The following is a 20,034-nucleotide window of genomic DNA, read 5'->3' on the forward strand; positions in this document are numbered from 1 at the left end:
GCAGCCAAACAATAATGAGATACACAATGAGCCAAACCAGGACCAGCAAACTGTGACCATCATACAATATCTGAAAATAAAGGTGAAGGTCTCAGGAATGCTGATCTGCTCTTAGAAAAGAGAAAATCCACAATTTCGGAAATGTCTGCTATTGCACAAAAAAAGGAGCAGGCGGGCCATGGAATTAAAGAACGGGTTTAATTAATGACAAGAATCAGAGCCTCATTAAGCAACTGGTTGGAGTTAAATTGGTTGGAGTTTGAGGCCCTGACTTAGTTGTTCTCCTGTTGGCTCACTCACTTCACATTTCACTTCTGTTTGGGTGCCATTTAAGGAAAGAAATGAAACAATTCAGAGGAATGATGAAGAAATTCAGGGAACATTTCTTAAAAACCAATTCAATTAAAATGAATTCAAAAGAAGTTAATTAGCAGCAAAAACAGATCACTAATTAAGAAAAGGGTTAGAATGAAAACCTGCAACCACTGCGGCCCTCGAGGCCTGGAGTTGGGCACCCTTGCTTTACACCAACAGAATTGAGGCACAACTCATCCCCCCGTTGCTGTGTTTAGTCAGTTTAAGGCCTTCCTACAGGTGATGGCTTATAGGCTCCAAGTTCAAACATACCACACCCTTGCCAAGCAGGTCTGATCCTCCTCTTGATAAATATAAATTTCTAATCCTTAGGTTAGTTAGGTAAACATCAAAGCACCGTTGTTCTCATCAATGAAGTTAAACATACCTCCAGAAGCACTAATATCACACTTGCTTTGTCTAGTTTACAAATAAAAGACACAAAATATTTATCAACCTGAATGCTGTAAATCAGTCTACCACAACAATTAATAACACTGGTCAATAGCCACACCACCAAATCATGTATTACACAGGATCTTTGCTGCACATCTCTACGTTAATGACATCATCATCGTCAATGAAACTGCTGCATTACTTTTGGCGTAGCCGATCCTTAACTAATACATCAGAAGGGATGAAGGGGCGCCCTGTAAAAACACCACCTGCGTATCCCTGAATTGCCATATTTCAGAGTTTTGCTGTCACCACCCCCAGAAAAATAGCACACACTATTCCAGCCTGTGTTTTAGAATGTTATATTTTATTGTCATTGAAGTTGTCTTAACATGTGAACAACACTCTTGCACACTTTTGTCGTCTTTTCAAATTATTTTGTCACGAAATCAACCTTGATGCCGTTGACCTTAATAAAAAGGAAACACACAACCAGGATATTATTTTGGTTTCACTGCGTCGGTTTGTTCCTCTCGCTTTTCTCAACTCAAAAGTTACCCAAGTCCACATTTTTTTTAAGGTACCTACTGCCACTTTCTCTTTGAAGGAAGCAAAACTTGGAAGAGAAATATTTACCTGTTTGATGTGTTATTCAGAAGTGTACAAGGAGTGAAAATTGACAATTGGCATAGCTGAGCTCTCAATATGAGAAAGCTGACACATGTGGACTTAATATTATTTATATATATTTTTTAAAAACAGATTTTTTTTCTTTCGTTCTTTTACTTTCAAAGAAGTTTATTTTTTTTCTTCGCTGGGCAGAAGGTCATTAAAAGAAGAAGGCGCCTGTAGTCGAGTCCACTTTATTCATTACAGTTAACTGTGCTGGTCAATCACAGCACCCCTTCTAATCCTTCTCTGGTACCAGCTTCAGCACCTTGCCAATGGCAATAGTCTTGCCTGAAAAAAGAAGAAAAAACTTTTATTTGTTTCTCCCCCTCAAAAAACATGCAAAAACACAAGTCACATTTGGAGAAAATCAAACAGACTTTCATTAGAATTTGTCTCAGCAGCTGAGCTATTACTTTCCAAAATTGTTTGTTCAATTTCTGGATTACATTTCTTTTTTTTTTTTTTTTTATAAACAGTTTTTACCTTTTGCAGTTGTATTTTAGCACTGCCACACTAATGAATGCCCTGTCCACACTAATATACAGGTGCTGGTCCTAAAATTAGAATATCACGACAAAGTTGATTTATTTCAGTAATTCCATTCAAAAAGTGAAACTTGTATATTAGATTCATTCATTACACACAGATTGATGTATTTCAAATGTTTATTTCTTTTAATGTTGATGATTATAACTGACAACTAATGAAAGTCCCAAATTCAGTATCTCAGAAAATTAGAATGTCAATTAAGACCAATGCAAAAAAAGGATTTTTAGAAATGTTGGCCAACTGAAAGGTATGAACATGAAAAGTATGAGCATGTACAGCACTCAATATTCAGTTGGGGCTCCTTTGGCCTGGATTACTGCAGCAATGCGGCGTGGCATGGAGTCGATCAGTCTGTGGCACTGCTCAGGTGTTATGAGAGCCCATGTTGCTCTGATAGTGGCCTTCAGCTCTTCTGAATAGTTGGGTCTGGCGTATTACATCTTCCTCTTCACAATACCCCATAGATTTTCTATGGGGTTAAGGTCAGGCGAGTTTGCTGGCCAATCAAGAACAGGGATACCATGGTCCTTAAACCAGGTACTGGTAGCTTTGGCACTGTGTGCTGGTGCCAGGCCCTGTTGGAAAATGAAATCTGCATCTCCATAAAGTTCGTCAGCAGCAGAAAGCATGAAGTGCTCTAAAACTTCCTGGTAGACGGCTGCGTTGACCTTGGACCTCAGAAAACACAATGGACCAACACCAGCAGATGACATGGCACCCCAAACCATCACTGACTGTGGAAACTTTACACTGGACCTCACGCAACGTGGATTCTGTGCCTCTCCTCTCTTCCTCCAGATTCTGGGACCTTGATTTCCAAAGAAAATGCAAAATTTACTTTCATCAGAGAACATAACTTTGGACCACTCAGCAGCAGTCCAAAGGCGAGACGCTTCTGACGCTGTCTCTTGTTCCAGAGTGGCTTGACACAAGGAATGCGACAGCTGAAACCCATGTCTTGCATACGTCTGTGCGTGGTGGTTCGTGAAGCACTGACTCCAGCTGCAGTCCACTCTTTGTGAATCTCCCCAACATTTTTGTTTCACAATCCTCTCCAGGGTGCGGTTATCCCTACTGCTTGTACACTTTTTTCTACCACATCTTGTCCTTCCCTTCGCCTCTCTATTAATGTGCTTGGACACAGAGCTCTGTGAACAGCCAGCCTCTTTAGCAATGACCTTTTGTGTCTTGCCCTCCTTGTGCAAGGTGTCAATGGACGTCTTTTGGACAACTGTCAAGTCGGCAGTCTTCCCCATGATTGTGTAGCCTACAGAACTCGACTGAGAGACCATTTAAAGGCTTTTGAGTTAATTAGCTGATTAGAGTGTGGCACCAGGTGTCTTCAATATTGAACCTTTTCACAATATTCTAATTTTCCAAGATACTGAATTTATGACTTTCATTAGTTGTCAGTTATAATCATCAACATTAAAAGAAATAAACATTTGAAATACATCAGTCTGTGTGTAATGAATGTATCTAATATACATGTTTCACTTTTTGAATGGAATTACTGAAATAAATCAACTTTGTCATGATATTCTAATTTTATGACCAGCACCTGTATTTTCATCTAAAAACACAGACATTAGTCTCTATTTCTAACTTTCATTCACAATACCCTGGCATTTTTCAACCTACGAAAATTAATGTTTAAAAAACCTTCTCCAGAGCTGAATACGTCTGAAAATGCAGCCTCTGGCTCTAACAGCGCTCCGATTGGTTTGTGCTTATTATGTGGCCCTTCCCTGATTGGATCCTGATCATTACAAAGTCACATTACCTGACTGGTCAGTCTTCATGAAAGTAAAACACATTCCTACATGGTGCTTGTTGTGTTGCTTACCTGAATGCATCTAAATTACATTGTGTACAGTTTAAATGCTGCAAAAATAAAACACAAAGCCATGCGATCTCCATTGACAAACACTGGCAGTAACTCGGACTCTCCGACACATGGCACTGTCATAAGATGCCACCTTTGCTAAAAGTCAGCACATTCCTAGTGTTCTAGATCTGCCCAGTAAACTCCAAGTGACATTATTGTAAATGGAACAGTGTTCTCTGAAATAATTACACTTCACCATCTAGTAACTGGAAGGATGAATCTGGGTTTGGCGGATGCCAGAAGAACCGCTACCTTCCAGACTGTGAAGTGCCTATTATATAGTTTGATGGAAGAGAGAGGGATGATGGTCTGGGGCTGTTTTTCAGTGCTTGGGCTAGGTTCCCTGGTTCCAGTGAAGAGTACTGTTAATTCTACAGCATACAATTCCTCCGAACTCTCTGTGGCAACAATCTGGGGAATGATCTTTCCTGTTCCAGCAAGCCCCTATGAATAAAGCAAGCTCCAAAAAAGAAATAAGAGAAACTCAAGTGGCCTGTACAGAGTCTTGACCTTAAACCCTACTGAACACCTCTGGGATGAACTGAAGCACCGACTACAAGCCAGGTCTTCTCATCAAACATCAGTACCTAACCTCACAAAGAGCCTTTTTGACTGAATAGGCACAAATTTCCACAGATGCTCCAAAATCTCATGGAAGGCCTTCCCAGAACAGTGGAGGCTGTTACAGCTACAAAGATAGGAGGGGGCAACTCCATATTAATGCCCATGGTTTTGGAATTTGATGTCCAGCAAGCTCATATGTGTGATGGTCAGGTGTCCACATATTTGGGGCCATATAGTGTGCATATTATACACAGACAGCTTTACTTGTCTACGTTTGTTATAAATGCATAAAAATGTGTGCAGTTATGCAAAATATGGATACACAAAGAAATTTTTTTAATGTTTAAATGGAGATGAAGATTATACTCATAAAACAAAGCAGAATAAAATGTATACAGTCTAAGTTTGTGCAAGATTTGAACAAGTGCAAAATCAGTACCTTCATCCCGCAAAGTAAAGCGACCCATTTGAGGAAAGTCTTTGAATGTCTCAAGGCAGATTGTTCCCGCCGTTTTTAAGCGGGCGATGCACACTTGGTCTTGTTTCACAAAGCGAGGTCTTGTCTTACTCTTCTCACCTGTCTTTTTGTCTACTAGGCAGATTAAGGCCTGAATTTGAGAAGAAAAACAAGACAATTTATTTGATGTGCTACCTGACCTTTCTTCTCCAATTTTCCAAAAGGTTACTTTAATGAGATTAAAGTAATGGTAACCCTATAAGAGCAATTAACACAATGGGGTGGGGGGTGAAAGGCTCTGAAACAATAAAACAAACCACCCTGGCACATTCAGAGGCAGACACATTATTTGGGACATTAATAACTTATAGGTCACTTACTATTATTTGGACTTCTTCGATACAGGTATGGATATGCAGCACTGCATTATAACCTGGACAGATAATGGATTTGTGTTCGATGATAACAATCTGCAAATGTACAAAAAGAAAGGTCAGATACCATATATTGGAGCTGACAAATGAGATTAATATGTTGGAGTCCAGAGATCCATCAGGGTACATGCGGCTATAACGACCTAGGAGCCTAGTTGCGTCAGTCCAACTCAGGGAACCAAAATATCAAAGCAAAATGGTTTAAATGAAAACACTTTCAGTGCAGCTCACCTGAGCATCAAAAGTACGACCAGAATGACAAAGGTTCTCTGCATTACAGAGAATAAATCCTGGCAGAATCTCCTCCTCTTCAATGCCCTTCAGTCTCAGTTTTAGATTCTCTCCAGGTCCAGCATATTCCGTCTCTACATCATCTGACAGCAAGCTCAGGACCTCCACATTATGCTGGAAAAAAGATAGCAGTACTGAAATTAAGCCAGTTTATATATTTCTGATTGTTTGGATGCACCTTCTATTAACTGTTGAAACCAGCGACAAGACATGTGAAATGCAAGCTTATTTTCTCCATAATATTGTTCAGTATGACCCTCCCCAATAAATTACTTTCCGTGTTCCTTCTCTGTTTTCTTAACAAAATGAACTCAAGAGTGAATCAGAATGGTGGAGGGCATATTATGCACAGAGTAAAATGGCCCAATCTTAAAGAGTTATACTTCAGGGCAGCTTTTAGTGACAACCAACATTAATTCCCTGAAATCAGCGGCAGGACTTTTGCTTTTTTAAAACAGTTACAGAAAGAGGAAGTCATATATAAGAGATGACTAAGTTACAGCTAAAAAAAGTCAAAAGACTCGTGTTCCACATATTCAGTCAGTTACCTAAGAATAAGTACAAGATTCATCACAAGCGGTCAAGAAACAATGTTACAAAAACTTGTCACTACTTTGTTTACTACAGAAAAGAGTTTATCAAGTCTTGCAAGAGAGACAACAAAGTAACGAAATACATTGTTAACAGTGTAGCCAAAAAACGTTACTGTATGTTTCTTCTGCTGTTCTATATGCCAACAAAGGACTAAAATTCTCTAAATTCCAAAAATGATGATGATGTTGTTCATTTTGACCTGTAGAGGTGTTAACAGACCTTAGAGTCTTCAGACACCTCGCTCTGAGGGTATTTGTGGAAGTGGCATGAGCCTCTTAACCAATTTAAATACTGATTTCTGACACTTAAATGCAATTGAATGCATAAAACAATATGCAAAAATGCTTGTAGAGTTTCCTCCAATCATTTATTAAGAATAATCTACACATTTACAGTAGAGTTTCAATTTGGAAAAACTGGGATTTTTAAATTGAATAAAAAAAAAAAAAATCAGAATGAGTAGACAGCAGCACAAAACAGCATCTTAGCAATATGCTACAACAGGGGTCGGGAACCTATGGCTTGCGAGCCAGATGTGGCTCTTTTGATGGCTGCATCTGGCTCGCAGACAAATCTTTAATAAAAAAAATAATAACGTTAAAAATATAAAACATTCTCATGTATTTCAATCCATTCATTTCCTACCGCTCATGTTCATGGTTGCGGGTGGCTGGAGCCAATCACAGCTGTCCTCCGGGACAACACCAAATTTTTATTGGATAATGCGTAATGTACACGGGTCGTTGTGAGGTCAGGAAGTAAACTTCCCTCCTTTTAATCAAGTAGTCAGCTAGCTAATTGCAGAAATCCTTTTATCGAAGAAGATGGCTAAAAGATAAAAAAAGATGAGGAGTATCGTACTTTTCAGCAGGAATGGACAGAGGAATCGCCTTTGTGGAGAGAGCAGGTTCTGCAGTGTGTCTAATATGCAATGATAAAATTCCATCAATGAAATGGTCAAATATAAAGCGGCACTTCGACACATGCCATACTACATTTGCATCGAAATATCCTGCGGGGGAGAGCAGGAAGAAAGCATGTCAAGAGCTACTGTGCAGAGTGCAAGCTAGTCAGCAGCAACTCCGTGTTTGGACCCAACAAGGTGACTGGAATTCGGCTAGCTTTGCTGGTGCTTTAGCAATTGTGAGAAATGGAAAGCCATTCACAGATGGGGAGTATGCCAAAACATTCATGCTTGATGTTGCCAATGAACTTTTTCATGACTTTTCGGATAAAGACAACATAATCAAACGAATAAAAGACATGCCTCTGTCGGAAAGAACTGTTCACGATCGTACCATCATTATGGCAAATCAAATTGAGGCAACACAAGTGAAGGACATAAATGCAGCACCATTCTTTTCTCTCCGACGTTTAACGGATGGAAGTCTCAACGCCTGCATGAAGCTAAACCTCACCATGTATCAACCAGACTACAAAGCCATCAGCAAAACCATGCAGCACCAGAAGTCACATTAAAGTACTTTATTCATCATTTGTTAGCAACAGCATAAAAAGAATTCAGAGACATTGTACTTTAAAAGTGTTGGTCTTACATAAAATGCACACATTTACTTGTATTTAGTTTTAAACATATTGTATGGCTCTCACGGAATTACATTTTAAAATATGTGGCGTTCATGGCTCTCTCAGCCAAAAAGGTTCCTGACCCCTGTGCTATAAGTAATAAAAGGCTAAAAGCCTGTGGAAATATATATTCTATCTAAAGGAGAATCTGGAATTTTCATATTCCAGCATTTCTTTGTCTCCGCGTTAGATGTTTACATTTATAATTACATGAAAGACTGCCAGATAAACTCATGGCACAGTGCAATTTTATTCTAGATAGAACTCAAATAATGACAAGAATGTAAAAGTTAACAAATCATTCACAATGAAACACATGAATCAGAGCAGAGTCTATTTGCTATTTTTAGAAGTTTTTTTTTTAAACCCAGTCAGTTATATTCTGCTTTATTTATGTAAAAATCAAGGAAGTTCTACTTATAGAAAATTAGGAAATTTAAGTTAGTGACAGAATCTTGTAATTGTGTGACTGGAGTCTGCAGCTATTAAACACAATAGTATGTAGTGTACAAAACAAAAAGACAACAGAATTTCAAGGTAAGGCTGTTATACTCACTAATGATGGCTCTTGCATATGTTGCATGTAAGAATACACATGACAATAATGACCCTATAAGTGGAAAAGAATGACCTCTTTGCTATCCCAGCTCATCCATTTATTCAACAACCCAACTCATTTCAGGTCAATTCACTATCGCTAAGTCAGTAAGCAACTTGACCAGCTACCCTTCACTGATCAGGTTTAAATGGTCTCTCAATCTGGCAGATTCAATTATTACAGCATCCACAAGATCAGACCACATCTGGCGGAGTATGCAGCACAACTCCTAGTCCAGGTCTTGGTCTTGGTCTTGTCATATCCTGACTATTGCAACTCTCTGCTGGAAGGAGTACCAGCAAGTGTTACCAAGCCATTTCATATGATTCAAAACGTAGTGACAAGTCTTGTGTTCAACCAGACGAGGTGGGCGCATGTCACTCCTTTTTTAGATCACACTTGCTCCCTGTAGCAGCACATATTAATTTCAAATCATGCATGCATGCCTACAGATTAGTCAGTGGGTCAGCTCCCATATAGAGATATCTATACACACACACACACACAGACAGAGAGAGACTTTTGAAGTCCTATGTTCTCTTGCCCATGCTGGTCTGCTGATGAATGGCATCTGATGATGCCACCTCTGCGCCTTCAAGCTCTTGACTCTCTTCAATGTGTTCAAGAAGCAATTGAAGACTCTCACATGCTGCGGATTAGATGAAACAACAATGGCTTTGATAGTTTCTTTTAACTGAGGAAGTGTAACTAGCTTGCATTTAGTTTTGAGTTCTTCACTTGCGATGATCCAATTTTGTAACTTTGCCCTGTAACATTTGATCATAAACAATACCCTTACTGATTTTTACTCAATTATGTTGACCTGTTTTGTAAGTCACTTTGGATAAAGCATCTGCAAAGTAAATACATGAAAATATAAATCTATGAATGTATGTGTTTTGCAGCTGATTCAATACTGAATGAACACACACATCTTGACTTCTGAAAACATAAAACAGCAGTTTTACTTTCCTGTGAGACTTACCTTGTTTGGCATCATTACAAGTTGCTGTGATTTACAGATTGATCCAGACTCTAGTTTTCCAAGGATTACCGTTCCCATATCCTGTCAGAAAAATAATTGCAATGATAACTCAGGGAACACACCTGCAGTGCACATCAGTAATTCTAGCAGACAATAAGAAAGCAACAGACTCTAGGAAAGATAAAAATCACACTGTGTTGGTTTTATAATGACTACATGACTGATCTCAAAGTATTAAGATTTTATATCTGGAAGCCATATTCTTCAACATGAAAGTTAAGTTATGAACTTTAAAATGGCAGTACCCTCATGAGAGATGGTCATTTACAGTACGTTATGTTCAATTTAAATTGCAGCACTACTTATTTCCTTTATTACAATATTCAACTGTGAGTTTTAAATATCTTATATTTTGAGCTTACTAAAACGTTAGCACTGACATACCCTGCAATCTTACAAGCATTTCTCACATTATGATTACAAGGATAAAAAGCCAGGCAAATTACCAGTTACATTTGTGTCTGGTAAATATGCTAACTTGCAGACATTTGTGTGATGTTTATTTTAGACTGCTAGTTTTGAACAATACCAAATCTTTGACTTTTGTTTTACTTGTGTGCAAATTAAAAACAATAAAAGGACAATACTCAATGTTTTCAGTCCAGGCAGTTACATCAGATGTTTCAATTCTTATTTACATACAGACAAAGAAATCTACTGTCTCTGTGGGTTATAGTTTAACTTAACCTTGAAAGGCTGAACTGTGAACAGGTTCTCCGCCTTCTTGGAGGAAAAACTGTGGTTATCATATTACATACATAATACATCTTAGTGTTACTAACGGTTTTGAATACAAATACTAAAATCTGTTGGTATTCTCTCTTGAAAACTCCAAACATAACTGATGGTATTACATGAAAATATCACTCATTCCAACTTTAGGAAGTGATCAATTCACAAAGAGGAGAAATGGACCAAGAATTGGATTTGGACACACTCATATTTCATGCTTATAAAAATTCAGACCATCAAAGCTGTTAGCTTGTCACGCAAGTTGTCTTATAAAATACGCTTACATGACATATGAGGTCACCTTTGCTATGTGTACAAAATTTAATATCCGTTATTATAACATTAGACCCAAATGGTGTCCACATATCAACAAGCAAGTTTTCAATGCAGACCAAGAAATATGGACGAGTAACAATCTATCTATATCTATCTATCTACAGTGGTGTGAAAAACTATTTGCCCCCTTCCTGATTTCTTATTCTTTTGCATGTTTGTCACACAAAATGTTTCTGATCATCAAACACATTTAACCATTAGTCAAATATAACACAAATAAACACAAAATGCAGTTTGTAAATGGTGGTTTTTATTATTTAGGGAGAAAAAAAAATCCAAACCTACATGGCCCTGTGTGAAAAAGCAATTGCCCCCTGAACCTAATAACTGGTTGGGCCACCCTTAGCAGCAATAACTGCAATCAAGCGTTTGCAATAACTTGCAATGAGTCTTTTACAGCGCTCTGGAGGAATTTTGGCCCACTCATCTTTGCAAAATTGTTGTAATTCAGCTTTATTTGAGGGTTTTCTAGCATGAACCGCCTTTTTAAGGTCATGCCATAGCATCTCAATTGGATTCAGGTCAGGACTTTGACTAGGCCACTCCAAAGTCTTCATTTTGTTTTTCTTCAGCCATTCAGAGGTGGATTTGCTGGAGTGTTTTGGGTCATTGTCTTGTTGCAGAACCCAAGATCGCTTCAGCTTGAGTTGACGAACAGATGGCCGGACATTCTCCTTCAGGATTTTTTGGTAGACAGTAGAATTCATGGTTCCATCTATCACAGCAAGCCTTCCAGGTCCTGAAGCAGCAAAACAACCCCAGACCATCACACTACCACCACCATATTTTACTGTTGGTATGATGCTCTTTTTCTGAAATGCTGTGTTCCTTTTACGCCAGATGTAACGGGACATTTGCCTTCCAAAAAGTTCAACTTTTGTCTCATCAGTCCACAAGGTATTTTCCCAAAAGTCTTGGCAATCATTGAGATATTTCTTAGCAAAATTGAGACGAGCCCTAATGTTCTTTTTGCTTAACAGTGGTTTGCGTCTTGGAAATCTGCCATGCAGGCCGTTTTTGCCCAGTCTCTTTCTTATGGTGGAGTCGTGAACACTGACCTTAATTGAGGCAAGTGAGGCCTGCAGTTCTTTAGACGTTGTCCTGGGGTCTTTTGTGACCTCTCGGATGAGTCGTCTCTGCGCTCTTGGGGTAATTTTGGTCGGCCGGCCACTCCTGGGAAGGTTCACCACTGTTCCATGTTTTTGCCATTTGTGGATAATGGCTCTCACTGTGGTTCGCTGGAGTCCCAAAGCTTTAGAAATGGCTTTATAACCTTTACCAGACTGATAGATCTCAATTACTTCTGTTCTCATTTGTTCCTGAATTTCTTTGGATCTTGGCATGATGTCTAGCTTTTGAGGTGCTTTTGGTCTACTTCTCTGTGTCAGGCAGCTCCTATTTAAGTGATTTCTTGATTGAAACAGGTGTGGCAGTAATCAGGCCTGGGGGTGGCTACGGAAATTGAACTCAGGTGTGATACACCACAGTTAGGTTATTTTTTAACAAGGGGGGCAATTACTTTTTCACACAGGGCCATGTAGGTTTGGATTTTTTCTCCCTAAATAATAAACACCATCATTTAAAAACTGCATTTTGTGTTTACTTGTGTTATATTTGACTAATGGTTAAATGTGTTTGATGATCAGAAACATTTTGTGTGACAAACATGCAAAAGAATAAGAAATCAGGAAGGGGGCAAATAGTTTTTCACACCACTGTATCTACAGTGGGGCAAAAAAGTATTTAGTCAGCCACCAATTGTGCAAGTTCTCCCACTTAAAAAGATGAGAGAGGCCTGTAATTTTCATCATAGGTATACCTCAACTATGAAAGACAAAATGAGAAAAAAAAAATCCAGAAAATCACATTGTCTGATTTTTGAAGAATTTATTTGCAAATGATGGTGGAAAAAAAGTATTTGGTCAATAACAAAAGTTCATCTCAATACTTTGTTATATACCCTTTGTTGGCAATGACGGAGGTCAAACGTTTTCTCTAAGTCTTCACAAGGTTTTCACACACTGTTGCTGGTATTTTGGCCCATTCCTCCATGCAGATCTCCTCTAGAGCAGTGATGTTTTGGGGCTGCCGCTGGACAACACGGACTTTTAACTCCTTTAAAGATTTTCTATGGGGTTGAGATCTGGAGACTGGCTAGGCCATTCCAGGACCTTGAAATGCTTCTTACAAAGCCACTCCTTCGTTACCCAGGCGGTGTGTTTGGGATCATTGTTATGCTGAAAGACCCAGCCACGTTTCATCTTCAATGCCCTTGCTGATGGAAGGAGGTTTTCACACAAAATCTGACGATACATGGCCCCATTCATTCTTTCCTTTACACGGATCAGTCGTCCTGGTCCCTTTGCAGAAAAACAGCCCCAAAGCATGTTTCTTCCACCCCCATGCTTTACAGTAGGTATGGTGTTGATGCATGCAACTCGGCATTCTTTCTCCTCCAAACACGACGAGTAGAGTTTTTTCATCTGACCATATGACATTCTCCCAATCCTCTTCTGGATCATCTAAATGCTCTCTAGCAAACTTCAGACGAGCCTGCACATGTACTGGCTTAAGCAGGGGGACACATCTGGCACTGCAGGATTTGAGTCCCTGGCGGCGTAGTGTGTTACTGATGGTAGCCTTTGTTACTTTGGTCCCAGTTCCCTGCAGGTCATTCACTAGGTCCCCCTTTGTGGTTCTGGGATTTTTGCTCTTCGTTCTTGTGATCATTTTGACCCCATGGGGTGAGATCTTGCATGGAGCCCCAGATCAAGGGAGATTATCAGTGGTCTTGTATGTCTTCCATTTTCTAATAATTGCTCCCACAGTTGATTTCTTCACAGCAAGCTGCTTACCTATTGCAGATTCAGTCTTCCCAGCCTGGTACAGGTCTACAATTTTGTTTCTGGTGTCCTTTGACAGCTCTTTGGTCTTGGCCATAGTGGAATTTGGAGTGTGACTGTTTGAGGTTGTGGACAGGTGTCTTTTATATTGATAACGAGTTCAAACAGGTGCCATTAATACAGGTAACGAGTGGAGGACAGAGGAGCCTCTTACAGAAGAAGTTACAGGTCTGTGAGAGCCAGAAATCTTGCTTGTTTTAAGGTGACCAAATACTTATTTTCCACCATAATTTGCAAATAAATTCTTTAAAAATCAGACAATGTGATTGTCTGGATTTTTTTTCTCATTTTGTCTCTCATAGTTGAGGTATACCTATGATGAAAATTACAGGCCTCTCTCATCTTTTTAAGTGGGAGAACTTGCACAATTGGTGGCTGACTAAATACTTTTTTTACCCCACTGTATATACAGTGGTGTGAAAAACTATTTGCCCCCTTACTGATTTCTTATTCTTTTGCATGTTTGTCACACAAAATGTTTCTGATCATCAAACACATTTAACCATTAGTCAAATATAACACAAGTAAACACAAAATGCAGTTTTTAAAATGATGGTTTTTATTATTTAGGGAGAAAAAAAATCCAAACCTACATGGCCCTGTGTGAAAAAGTAATTGCCCCCTTGTTAAAAAATAACCTAACTGTGGTGTATCACACCTGAATTCAATTTCCGTAGCCACCCCCAGGCCTGATTACTGCCACACCTGTTTCAATCAAGAAATCACTTAAATAGGAGCTGCCTGACACAGAGAAGTAGACCAAAAGCACCTCAAAAGATAGACATCATGCCAAGATCCAAAGAAATTCAGGAACAAATGAGAACAGAAGTAACTGAGATCTATCAGTCTGGTAAAGGTTATAAAGCCATTTCTAAAGCTTTGGGACTCCAGCGAACCACAGTGAGAGCCATTATCCACAAATGGCAAAAACATGGAACAGCGGTGAACCTTCCCAGGAGTGGCCGGCCGACCAAAATTACCCCAAGAGCGCAGAGACGACTCATCCGAGAGGTCACAAAAGACCCCAGGACAACGTCTAAAGAACTGCAGGCCTCACTTGCCTCAATTAAGGTCAGTGTTCACGACTCCACCATAGGAAAGAGACTGGGCAAAAACGGCCTGCATGGCAGATTTCCAAGACGCAAACCACTGTTAAGCAAAAAGAACATTAGGGCTCGTCTCAATTTTGCTAAGAAACATCTCAATGATTGCCAAGACTTTTGGGAAAATACCTTGTGGACTGATGAGTCAAAAGTTGAACTTTTTGGAAGGCAAATGTCCCGTTACATCTGGCGTAAAAGGAACACAGCATTTCAGAAAAAGAACATCATACCAACAGTAAAATATGGTGGTGGTAGTGTGATGGTCTGGGGTTGTTTTGCTGCTTCAGGACCTGGAAGGCTTGCTGTGATAGATGGAACCATGAATTCTACTGTCTACCAAAAAATCCTGAAGGAGAATGTCCGGCCATCTGTTCGTCAACTCAAGCTGAAGCGATCTTGGGTGCTGCAACAGGACAATGACCCAAAACACACCAGCAAATCCACCTCTGAATGGCTGAAGAAAAACAAAATGAAGACTTTGGAGTGGCCTAGTCAAAGTCCTGACCTGAATCCAATTGAGATGCTATGGCATGACCTTAAAAGGCGGTTCATGCTAGAAAACCCTCAAATAAAGCTGAATTACAACAATTTTGCAAAGATGAGTGGGCCAAAATTCCTCCAGAGCGCTGTAAAAGACTCATTGCAAGTTATCGCAAACGCTTGATTGCAGTTATTGCTGCTAAGGGTGGCCCAACCAGTTATTAGGTTCAGGGGGCAATTACTTTTTCACACAGGGCCATGTAGGTTTGGATTTTTTTTTCTCCCTAAATAATAAAAACCACCATTTACAAACTGCATTTTGTGTTTACTTGTGTTATATTTGACTAATGGTTAAATGTGTTTGATGATCAGAAACATTTTGTGTGACAAACATGCAAAAGAATAAGAAATCAGGAAGGGGGCAAATAGTTTTTCACACCACTGTATCTATCTATCTATCTATCTCTCTATATATATATATATATATATATATATATATATATATATATATATATATATATATATATATATATATATATATATATATATATATATAGCTATAGATAATCTATAGCTATATATATATATATATATATATCTATATATATATATATCTATAGCTATATATATCTATCTATCTATATTATATATCTATCTATATATATCTATATATATCTATATATATATATATATATATATATATATATATATATATATATATATATATATCTCTATCTATATATCTATATCTATATCTATATATATATATCTATATCTATCTATATCTATATCTATATCTATATATCTATATCTATATCTATATCTATATATATCTATATCTCTATCTATATATCTATATCTCTATCTATATATCTATATCTCTATCTATATATATATATATATATATATATATATATATATATATATATATATATATATATATATATATATATATATATATATATATCTCTATCTATATATCTATATATATCTCTATCTATATATCTATATATAAAAAAGCCAAATACCACTGACTCACTCGTCACGCAATCTACCGAACCATGAGGACTTGTGACTTGAAATTTGGACTGTAGGTTACCCTTGGCTCATAGGTGCTTGCTAAGTAATGGTTTTAAAAATTTCATGGTCCAAGTGCAAAATTTCTTAATAGTTTTTAGACCCGTTTGTATGTCTGTCCGCTTTTCACGAGAGAACTACTTTACAGATTTAGATTGGGTTTTCTTCTGTAATTTGCTGGAACATTCCATTGATTTTGCAACTTTCTCATTGCACTAAGTATCATAGTTCGTTTGCAGTACGGATATATTAGCACAAATCCGAGAGAGATTCATTGGGCTGCTTGGAGGGGGCGGGACCCTCCTCACTCACGCATCTTCCTCGGGGCGTTACCTTAACTCCGTTTAGTTAGAGAACGAAAGAACAACTTAACAGATTTAGATCTTTTTTTTTTCTATAATTTGCTTGAACATTCCGGTTGATTTTGCAATTTATCTCTTTGCGGTAAGAATCATAGTTCGCTTGCAGGGGCTGCGGGCTGAGGGGAGGGGGAAGAGTGACAGAAGGAGTAGAGAGCTGGCCGGGGCCCTCCTCATTGTCCTGTTTCACTACACTGTACGGGCAAAGCCATGGGGGATGGCTAGTCTTAAATAAGCTAGGGTCATTCGCATAACACAGTCCCAATTTTAGTATATATATATATATATATATATATACACACACACACACACATTACCTGCACCAATCAGTATGCAGGTTTAATGATACAATCTATAACACACCTTTTATCTTTATATAGCTAAGGGTCCCAAAATAGTTAAAACACATTAAAAAACACTGCCAGACATTTTATGATTAAATAGGAATTTCTTAAATAAAACAATCTTAGAGAACAAAATGAAAGGAATTAATTGTATTCATCTCATTGTTTAGTAGGTGACGATGCTGGAAACAAATGGTACTGAAAGCACAGGAAAGGCAAACTCACTCAGAAAGAAACTCATACAGAAGGCTTTCCCTAACATAGTGAAAATGTCACTTCATAAATATATTTCAATTATTTTGGGCAAAAAAAAAACAAAAAAACTGAAGAGTTCACAAAAGTACCCATCACACTCCCAGACCAATGTGAGGAGTCCATAAATGTCCTGAAGGACTAAAGGATGGGGCTACAGCTTTAAATGAAAGCTTACACTTAATTATATCATTTATCTCATTTTTGACTTTGTTTTTATTTTATTGGCATTTTTGGATTTCTTATAGGCAAAAGACTAATTCCTCTTTTTTAGTTACTGAGTAGTTTTTTTAAAGTGATATCTGGACTGCTCTACTAAACAGAATAAGATGGGTGTAGAGAATGAATAAATGATTTCTAATGGCACGCTCATTTGATTTATACAGCCCACTACTTAATTGTGAAACCTTAAATTAGGAAAACTGACCACTGCTTAATGATTCAGTAATAAGTATTGACCAAATTTCAGACGACTTAATGACAGCATCCAAGTGGAAAGCACATCAATAAAAAAAAAAAAATTAAATATTAATTTGTATGAGCATTCACTGTGAGAGGCTGTAAAATAGAATGACCATACTGGCTGCATCTGTCATGTGGAAGTATGGGATATGAGAGTGGCACTTGGCATGGTCCTAAGAACTGCCATGGAGGTGGATATACAAATCCCATGAGCAATATGACTGACTTTGACATGCACATAAGACCTCTGAGGAGGAGGACTCTGTCTCATTGCTGTCTGCGGACAGAAGAAGGAAGTACAAACCATATAATCTTACAAGAAGGAAGAACTGAAACAGACCTCCTTACAACTTTAGGGGATTTGCACAGAGAGAGATCAATGAATCAAAATGCTTACACTGCATACTCCTTTCCCTTCTGCTCTGAGACTTTCACCAAGTGATACTCTGTCATTTGAGAGGTAGGAAAATGTGTAGAGATGTGTGATAAAAAATTTGGAGTGTTGTCAACAGATCTTATATTTCTCAGGGTAAGCAGTGAAGGCTGGTATTGGGTTGTCCTGGTGACACTGGTGATATGACGACACTGAACAATTCACATCATATAGTATCTGTATATTTGCTAATGGCCTTTTTTCATTATTTACTGATGCATTTGTCTGAATACATTTAAAATCTAAAGCACAACACAATGAAAAAATCTCCCTCTCATCCACACAGTGATTAAATTGTTTACAAATGTTAAGTACAGTATGCCACAGGCTACATACAAATATACTGTACACTTAAGGCCTGTGGGACACTGAGGTGCAAAGACTTCAGGGACCTGGTCCTCATTTATTACACAGTGATTTAAAACTGCTGATCCTAACCTTTGTTGTACAACAGATGTATGAACCACTCAGCAGCTTGAAATGACTCATCAAATCCGACTGATCTGAAGTGTTTGTCTCATCACACAGTACTAAGTTAGTCTTAGCTTTGGCACAGCTTCACATACGCTTCACTTTTAGCAACCGTTTTGATTTCACTCTTTATCTCAACTTCTTAATATACAGTATAACCAATAACAAGTATAGCTCCATCTACAGTTCAGTTTTTCACAAGCACAGATTACACTGGTCAACAAGCATTTTGCTACTGGGATTCTTTCATCTGTACTTTAACAAACTTCACTTGCTGACTCCAAATCTGAAAACCGTTTTTGTCCAGCACGTCCCATTTTTTAGTTACGATGTTCCAGGTCTTGGACAACTAGGGTGACTGGACAGTACAGGCGATGCGTTTCAGCATTTAAGAAATAAGTTTGGTCTCGAGAAAAGTGAAACCAAAATTAAGGAGGGTGTTTTTGTTGGCCCTGAAATACGTGAACTGATGCTTGACAATGAGTTCAAAAGGAAACTGAAGTACACTGAATCTGCACCCTCATTCGTGCAGGTTGTCCAGAATTTTCTTGACAGTCACAGAACAAATAATTACACTGAGCTTGTGGAGAATATGCTGAAAGTATATTAGCTTACGGGAGCCAGAATGTCACTGAAGATGCATTTTTTTACATTCTTATCTCGACTTTTATTTTTAAGAAGTCACTGTGCACTGGAGAGATTCCGTAGGCATGAGGAAAGATTTTACCAAGATATAAATGTGATGGAAAACTGATATTGGGAAAAATTCACTTACCAGCATGATGGGTGACTACTGTTGGTTCATGCAAAGGGAGACAGATGTGAAGTACAAGCGCAAAAGCGAGTGCCTCCAACATTTTTGGGCACACTGACCTCACTTTTATATTGAAGTAAATTGACATAAATGTGCTTTAACGTGTCTCTGGTATCGTCTTCTGGTTTGTTTTCAGAATAAACACATCAAAACAATTTTGGTGGGACAGAATCCAAACTCCAGGTATCGTGTTGATATATTGATATTCAAAAGTATCAAAACATCAATGATGTGTATTTCAAAAACCTGACGTGCTAGCTTAATTCTGATTTCATATATGAAATCAGTGTAAAAAACTTGAGATGCTCTGAAGTTCCCAGAAGCAAACAAAAACTATTTTTTTGTAGACCAGTGTTATTAACTCTTTCAGGGCTGATGTTGACTTTTGTCAAAATTCAGGGGGTAGAGGATGGTAATCAGCTGTAAACGACGACAAAACTCGCGTTATGTTTTAGTTCAACTCTCTTTGCTAGAAGGAAAGTTAGCTTTGTTGATTTGACCTCGATTCCCTGTGCATGCATGAGTAGCGAACAGCAAACAACCTCTAAAATTTCATCGACATCTGACAAGAGTCCAAAGCAAATGCACAAAGCAACATACTCCATGGACGACATTTTGTGTATTATTATCACCAAATTGGACTCTGACTTGCCAGACTTCAGTTTTGATTCAGTGAGGTAATGGCTTCAGCTGATCTGTCCCCAGTTGATCGTGGTGTTGAACACGCTTGTGTAGCCGATGCACCAATGGCAACATTCGCCTGGGGGGACCGCCGCTTATGATGGCAAGAGGTACAAAACAGATTGAGTAGCACAGCTACGTGAAGACAGGCCAGGCAG

The 20,034-nt window shown here is 38.4% G+C and overlaps 1 protein-coding gene across 2 annotated transcripts in view; it reads right to left on the reverse strand.

Annotated features, from left to right (window-relative positions):
* Window positions 1-1,098: 1,098 nt before the first annotated feature.
* Window positions 1,099-20,034, reverse strand: part of LOC114661021 (eukaryotic peptide chain release factor GTP-binding subunit ERF3A) — a 67,167-nt gene continuing 48,231 nt past the window's right edge. For both annotated transcript variants that reach the window (XM_028814107.2, XM_028814108.2), the window contains 5 exons: window positions 9,370-9,450; window positions 5,546-5,719; window positions 5,261-5,350; window positions 4,863-5,031; window positions 1,099-1,710 (listed from right to left, as the gene is read on the reverse strand). In XM_028814107.2, the coding sequence (XP_028669940.1) occupies window positions 1,658-1,710; window positions 4,863-5,031; window positions 5,261-5,350; window positions 5,546-5,719; window positions 9,370-9,450 (567 nt within the window). In that variant the 3' untranslated portion in view covers window positions 1,099-1,657. The remainder of the gene's footprint in view (window positions 1,711-4,862; window positions 5,032-5,260; window positions 5,351-5,545; window positions 5,720-9,369; window positions 9,451-20,034) is intronic.

This window comes from Erpetoichthys calabaricus, chromosome 11 (assembly GCF_900747795.2).
Source record: "Erpetoichthys calabaricus chromosome 11, fErpCal1.3, whole genome shotgun sequence".
Classification (NCBI taxonomy): domain Eukaryota; kingdom Metazoa; phylum Chordata; class Cladistia; order Polypteriformes; family Polypteridae; genus Erpetoichthys; species Erpetoichthys calabaricus.